The sequence below is a fragment of the Salvelinus sp. IW2-2015 genome, unplaced genomic scaffold (assembly GCF_002910315.2).
Source record: "Salvelinus sp. IW2-2015 unplaced genomic scaffold, ASM291031v2 Un_scaffold2877, whole genome shotgun sequence".
NCBI classification, from domain to species: Eukaryota; Metazoa; Chordata; class Actinopteri; order Salmoniformes; family Salmonidae; genus Salvelinus; species Salvelinus sp. IW2-2015.
Genome location: NW_019944177.1, coordinates 35,803 through 43,129, shown reverse-complemented (window position 1 = coordinate 43,129; position 7,327 = coordinate 35,803). Strand labels below are relative to the sequence as shown.

Sequence of the window (7,327 nt, the reverse complement as noted above, 5' to 3'; positions counted from 1 at the left end):
GACTCCAGCCTTAATCGACCCCCGACCCTTGACTCCAGCCTTAATGAACCCTGACCCTTGACTCCAGCCTTAATGAACCCTGACCCTTGACTCCAACCCTAATGAACCCTGACCCTTGACTCCAACCCCGACTCCAACCTTGACCCAACCTTAATGAACCCTAACCCCCGACTCCAACCTTAATGAACCCTGGCGCCAACCGTAATGAACCCTGACCCCTGACTCCAACCGTAATGAATCCTAACGCTCTCCTCTCTCTCCTCCAGTATGCCTTGGAGCGTTTAAAGGTGATGTGTGAAGAGGCTCTGTGCAACAGCCTCTCTGTGGAGAACGTGGCTGATACCCTCATCCTGGCGGARTTACACAGTGCCGAGCAGCTCAAAGCACAAGCCATAGATTTTATCAACAGGCAAGTATCTGTAGAAAGTCCCAGTGATGAATCCCTCCTGCCAGCCGTGTTTACTTTCTCTCAGCGCTGCTCTGTTATCTCCTGTAGGTGCAGCGTCCTCCGACAGCTGGGCTGTAAAGATGGGAAAAACTGGAATAGCAAGTATGTATCTATCTGATATGTGACACCAGATTAATAACAAACTCTTATCTCTCCCAAAGAGATGCATTAGAATTCATTGTTTTAGCCACAGATCCAGGAAGGAGGCTGATCCATGTTATTAATAGACTCTACCTGGATAAGCTTTGTGCACTGTTCTACAATATGAAATGAACATTTGTTTTATTCTGTGTGATGTAGTGTGTTAAGGACACCTTGAGTCATCTCAGTTTTCATAGAGGAGGATGTCTGTTTTAATTAGTTCAGTATTACCGGTGATCTGTTGTCGGGACTAAAGGAGTTTGAATGTCCCCACCACTACTACTGCTGCAGCCCTTTGTCTGAAACACTTCATATCTCTCTGTATACTGGACAACAATAGAAAAGCAACAATTTCAAAGATTTTACTGACTTACAGTTCATATGAGGAAATCAGTCAATGTAAATACATTCGTTAGGCCCTAATCTATGGATTTCACATGACTGGGAATACAGATATGCATCTGTCACAGATACGGTAGGGGCGTGGATCAGAAAATCAGTCAGTATCTGGTGTGACCACCATTTGCCTCATCCAGCACAACACATCTCCTTCGCATAGAGTTGATCAGGCTGTTGATTTGTGGAGTTTTGTCCTACTCTTCAATGGCTGTGCGAAGTTGCTGGATATTGGCGTGAACTGAAATATTCTGTCGAGCCAGAGCATCCCGAACATGCTCAATGGGTGACATGTCTGAATATACAGGCCATGGAAGAACTGGGACATTTTCAGCTTCCAGGAATTGTGTACAGATCCTTGGGACATGGTGCCGTGTGTTATCATGCTGAAACATGATGGTGGTGGATGAATGACACGTCAATGGGCCTCAGGATCTCGTCACGGTATCTCTCTGCATTCAAATGACCATCAATGAAATTGTGTTGTCGGTATCTTATAGCTGCCCATACCATAGCCCCACCGCCACCATGGGGCACTCTGTTCACAACGTTGACGTTACCAAACCTCTCGGCATCTGCCTGGTACAGTTGAAACCGGGATTCATCCATGAAGCGCACACTTCTTCAGCGTACCAGTGGTCATCGAAGGTGAGCATTTACCCACTGAAGTCCGAACTGTAGTCAGGTCGACTCTGGTGAGGACGACGAGTATGCATTTAAAAAAATATATATATTCACCTTTATTTAACCAGGTAGGCTAGTTGAGAACAAGTTCTCATTTACAACTGCGACCTGGCCAAGATAAAGCAAAGCAATTCGACACATACAACAACACAGAGTTACTCATGGGATAAACCAAACATACAGTCAATAATACAGTAGATGAGCTTCCCTGAGACGGTTTGTGCAGAAATTCTTCGGATGTGCAAACCCACAGTTTAATCAGCTGTCTGGGTGGCTGGTGTCCGATGATCTCGCAGGTGAAGGCCGGATGTGGAGGTCCTGGGCTGGTGTCGTTACACGTGGTCTACGGTTGTGAGGCCGGTTGGACATACTGCCTAATTCTCAAAAATTACGTTGAAGGTGGTTTATGGTAGAGAAATGAACATTCCATTATTTGGGAACAGCTCTGGTGGACGCCCCTGCAGTCAGCATGCCAGTTACTGCTCCCTCAAGATTTGAGACATCTGTGGCATTGTGTTGTGTGACAAAACGGCACATTTTCGAGTGGCCTTTTATTGTCCCCAGTACAAGGTGCACCTGTGTAATGATCATGCCGTTTTAATCATCTTCTTGATATGCCACACCCGTCAGGTGGATGGATTATCTTGACAAAGGGGAAACGCTCACTAACAGGATGTGCACAACATTTGAGAGAAATAAGCTTTTTGTGTGTTTGGAACATGTCTGGGATCTTTTACTTCAGCTCATGAAACCAACACTTTACATTTTGCATTTATATATCTGTACTTCTGTATTTATTCTGTCATTACAGTCCTAAATATTTTTTTCTCTGGTTTCAGATGTTTGGTTAACTTCCTGTGTGTGTGGTTGTATTGCAGTCATGCCACGGACATAATGGAGACGGCAGGCTGGAAGTCAATGATCCAGTCCCATCCTCACTTAGTGGCCGAGGCCTTCAGAGCCCTGGCATCGGCGCAGTGCCCGCCCTTCGGCCTGCCGAGGAAACGCCTAAAACAGTCCTGACTGCTGCAGCCCTCTGATCCAGACAGAGCTGAGGCAGCCCTCTGATCCAGACACTAGGAGCTGAGAGCTGAGACAGCATGGAGACCCCACCCCCCGAGCAGGGATGAACAGAGCTGGGAGGCTAACTGGTTGGGAGGCTAACTGGCTGGGAGCATGGGAGACTGACTCCAACTGGTGGAAAGAAACGTTTGGTTTTGGTCCTCAAGTTTTGTCTGCTATTTTTCTGTCATTTCAAATGGCCTTAATCCATCTGCCATTGGAGCTGATCTACTGTGTTCTCTCTATTTGACTGACTGCCCCGTCCCACAGACCAGGCTGCCCCGTCCCACAGACCAGGCTGCCCCGTCCCACAGACCAGGCTGCCCCGTCCCACAGACCAGGCTGCCCCGTCCAGCCAGGACCAGGCTGCTCAGACCAGGCTGCCCCGTCCCACAGACCAGGCTGCCCCGTCCCACAGACCAGGCTGCCCCGTCCCACAGACCAGGCTGCCCCGTCCCACAGACCAGGCTGCCCCGTCCCACAGACCAGGCTGCCTCCAGATTGCACTAGTTCCCATAGTAATTTTGATATGGAATTCTATAGGGACGTGTTAAGGGTTTGATTAATGGGAAATATATATTTGTAATGTTTAGCCCATTTTGTGACTAGACATTAAAGCGTGAACACTTTCAGTGCAAGATCAATTCTTTACACTTTTTAAAAGATGAGTATGCCCCATATTGATGGCACCATTTCTATGTAAATGACAGTTTAACCATCTTCAGAAGACCGGTTTTAAAGCAAGTCTGTTCTATTTTCTGGCATTACGAGACCCTGTGTTGATGCTGTTATTGTATGTAAGACAAACATGTCTATACACTCTGCCTCTGAACTAGTCACACTATTGGACGAATAGGAAAGGCAATTTCCCCAGACAGTCTCCCATTGGACGATCACTTATGCAAAGACCAACCTAGTGTCTTCAGACAGTATTCATACCCCTTATTCCACATGTTACAGGCTGCATTCAACATGGATTAAATCAATTGTTTTTTTCTCTCACCCATCTAGTCACAATACCCCATAATAACAAAGTGAAAATATGTTTTTAGAAATGTTTGCAAATGTATTAAATTAAATATGGAAATATATAATTTACATAAGTATTCACACCCCTGAGTCAATACTTTGAAGAAGCACCTTTGGGTATGTCTGGATCAGCTTGGAGTCTTCATTATGTCTGGATCAGCTTGGAGTCTTCATTATGTCTGGATCAGCTTGGAGTCGTCTCAAGCTCTTAAATGAAATGGGGAGTGTTGGGGAACAGGAATCTTCATCTTTCCACAGGTTTTCAATGGGATTCAAGTCTGGTCTTTGGTTGGGCTACTGACGGACTTTCACATTCTTGTTCTGAAGCCATTCCAGTGTTGCTTTGGCTGTATGCTTGAGGTCATTGTCCTGTTGGAACATAAATCTTTGCCCCCAGTGTAAGGTATTTTGCACTCTGAAACAGGTTCTCATCAAGGATTTGCCTCCATTCATTGTTCCCTCCCAGTCCCTTCTGTTGAAAAGCATCCCCATAGCATGATGCTGCCACCACCATGCTTCACGGTAGGGATGGTGATGCTGCCACCACCATGTTTCACAGTAGGGATGGTGATGCTGCCACCACCATGCTTCACAGTAGGGATGGTGATGCTGTCACCACCATGCTTCACCGTAGGGATGGTGATGCTGCCACCACCATGCTTCACGGTAGGGATGGTGATGCTGCCACCACCATGTTTCACGGTAGGCATGGTGATGCTGCCACCACCCTGCTTCACGGTAGGGATGGGGATGCTGCCACCACCATGCTTCACGGTAGGGATGGTGTAAGATGGGTTATGTGTCTGGTTTTCTCCAGACATAGAGCTTTGCATTCAGGCCAAAGAGTTACATTTTATGTCTCATCAGACCACATAATCATTTGCCTTATGCTCTGAGTCTTTCACGTGCCTTTTTGCAAACTCCAGGTGTGTTGTCATGTGCCTTTTTTCAGGAGTGTCTTCCATCTGGCCACTCTCCCATAAAGTCCAGATTGGTGAAGTGCTGATGCGACTAATCCTTCTGGCAGGTTCTCCCATGTCAGCCAAGGAAATCGGTAGTTCTGTCAGAGTGGTCACTTCCCTGACCAAGGTCCTCCTTGCCTTGTTGCTCAGTTTGGTCGGACGGCCAGCTTTAGGCAGAGTCTGGGTAGTTCCATATATATTTTTTATTTCCCAATGATTGAGACCACTGTGCTCTTCAACCTTTCAACACTCTAGAAATTGTTTTATTCTCTTTCCCAGATATACTCAGTGTATCACACATTAGCAACACCTTCCCAATATTGYGTTGCAACCCCGGCTTTTGCCCTCAGAACAGACTCAATTTGTCGGGACATAGACTCTACAAGGTGTCGAAAGCGTTCAATGGGGATGCTGGCTCATGTTGACTCCAATGCTTCCCACACTTGTCAAGTTGGCCGGATGTCCATTGGGTGGTGGACCATTCTTGATACACACAGGAAACTGTTGAGTTTGAAAAACCCAGCAGCGTTACAGTTCTTGACACAAACCAGTTCTCCTGGCACCTACCACCATACCCTGTTCAAAGGCACTTCAATTTTTTGTCTTGCCCATTCACAATCTGTCACAATTGTATCAAGGCTTAAAACTTCTTCTTTAACCTGACTCCTCCCCTTAATCTATGCTGATTGAAGTGGATTCAACAAGCGACATCAATAAGGGATCGTAGTTCCTTCATTTCTGCTCTGACTAACCCTAACCCTGACCCTGTCAACTGTGGGACCATGTATAGACAGCCAAATCATGTCCAAACAACTGAATTGGCCACAGATGGACTCCAAGTTGTAGTGACATCTCAAGGATGATCAAGGGAAATTGGATGCACCTGAGCTCAATTTGGAGTGTCAGTGTGAATACTTATGTAAATGAGATTTCCGTATTTGATTTTCAATAAATATGCAATATTTTCGACAAACATGTTTTCACTGTCATTACGGGTTATTGTGTAGATAGATGGGTGAGATCTATTTTGAATTCAYGCTGTAACTCAGCATGTGGAATAAGTCAAGGGGTCTGAATACTTCAAGGCACTGTATAGATTCAACTTCCAGAGATTTAGCTTTCCATGTTACTACCAACTTGCAAATATTTCTATATTGTCTATGTTGTTAACAAAAGGAAATGTTGGGGAGACTAATGCATGGTCCTGTATTGTTGAAAACAACTGTTCAGGTTAACATTCTGGCATCAACAATTACATTTTTTGGGGTGCAAATATCTAAAAGTATCTGTTAAGGATTTAAGTGAGTCCTGTCCAGATGCATTAAGCTCAAACAGTGTTGGATATGAAGCCGTATAGGATGCTGTCCCCTTGGCATTTTTACAGTCTGTGTTGTAGGGGTCAGACCAACTTCACATTCTAACCAGTCAGGACCTGAAACTGATTCAATTCATCAATGAAAAAATGTAATGTTGGTTGTATGGATAGGTCACATGTTGGTACAGTCATGATGTGTTGTATGGATGCGGTCACATGTTGTACAGTCATATGTGTTGTATGGATGGTCACATGTTGTACAGTCATGATGTGTTGTATGAGAGTCACATGCTGTAAAGTCATGATGTTGTTGGATGGGTCACTTATGCTGTACAGTCATGATGTGTTTATGGATAGTCACATGTCTGTACAGTCATGATGTGTTGTATGGATGGGTCACATGCTGGTACAGTCATGATGTGTTGTATGGATGGGTCACATGTTGGTACAGTCATGATGTTTTGCGATGTTGAAAAAAGTGTCTGCAAAAATGCCTGCATTAACCCATTAAAAATGTTTTACAGCAGTTGGTACTTTATTTACCTGAGTACGCTACTTTTATTTACCTGACATTTCTTTCTTGACCTGAATACACTACTTTACTTAGCTGAATACACTACTTTACTTAGCTGAATACACTACTTTACTTAGCTGAATACACTACTTTACTTAGCTGATTACACTTACTTTACTTAGCTGAATACACTTACTTAAGCTGATACACTACTTTACTTAGCTGAATACACTACTTAGCTGAATACACTATTAGCTGATACACTACTTTACTTAGCTGAATACACTACTTTACTTAGCTGAATACACTACTTTACCTTAGCTGATTACACTACTTTACTATAGCTGAATACACTACTTTACTAGCTGAATACACTACTTTACTTAGCTGAATACACTACTTTACTTAGCTGATTACACTACTTTACTTACCTGAATACACTACTTTACCTGTGTACACTACTTTACTTAGCTGAATACACTACTTAGCTGATACACTACTTTACTTAGCTGATAACTACTTTACATTAGCTGAATACACTACTTTACTTAGCTGAATACACTACTTTTTTAAACCTTTTTTTATTTAACCAGGCAAGTAAGTTAAGAACAAATTATGATTTACAATTTGTAGAGGGTTCCTGATGGACAGAACATGGTAGTGTAGAGAGGGTTCCTGATGGACAGAACATGGTAGTGTAGAGGGTTCCTGATGGACAGAACAGAACATGGTAGTGTAGAGGGTTCCTGATGGACAGAACAGAACATGGTAGTGTA

At 44.1% G+C, this 7,327-nt stretch overlaps 1 protein-coding gene and 1 long non-coding RNA gene across 2 annotated transcripts; both read left to right on the top strand.

The window, feature by feature from the left end:
• The first annotated feature begins 6 nt into the window (after positions 1-6).
• On the top strand, positions 7-3,079 carry LOC112074926 (speckle-type POZ protein-like A). Its single transcript, XM_070440719.1, has 3 exons — positions 7-409; positions 497-550; positions 2,548-3,079. The coding sequence occupies exons 1-3, from the start codon at positions 234-236 to the stop codon at positions 2,690-2,692; spliced, it is 375 nt and encodes a 124-aa protein (XP_070296820.1). The 5' UTR covers positions 7-233; the 3' UTR covers positions 2,693-3,079.
• Positions 3,080-3,108: 29 nt separating this feature from the next.
• LOC139025582 (uncharacterized) lies at positions 3,109-6,575 on the top strand. The gene is made up of 2 exons (XR_011477178.1): positions 3,109-6,248; positions 6,395-6,575. It is a non-coding gene; the product is annotated as an uncharacterized lncRNA (long non-coding RNA).
• Positions 6,576-7,327: the final 752 nt, after the last annotated feature.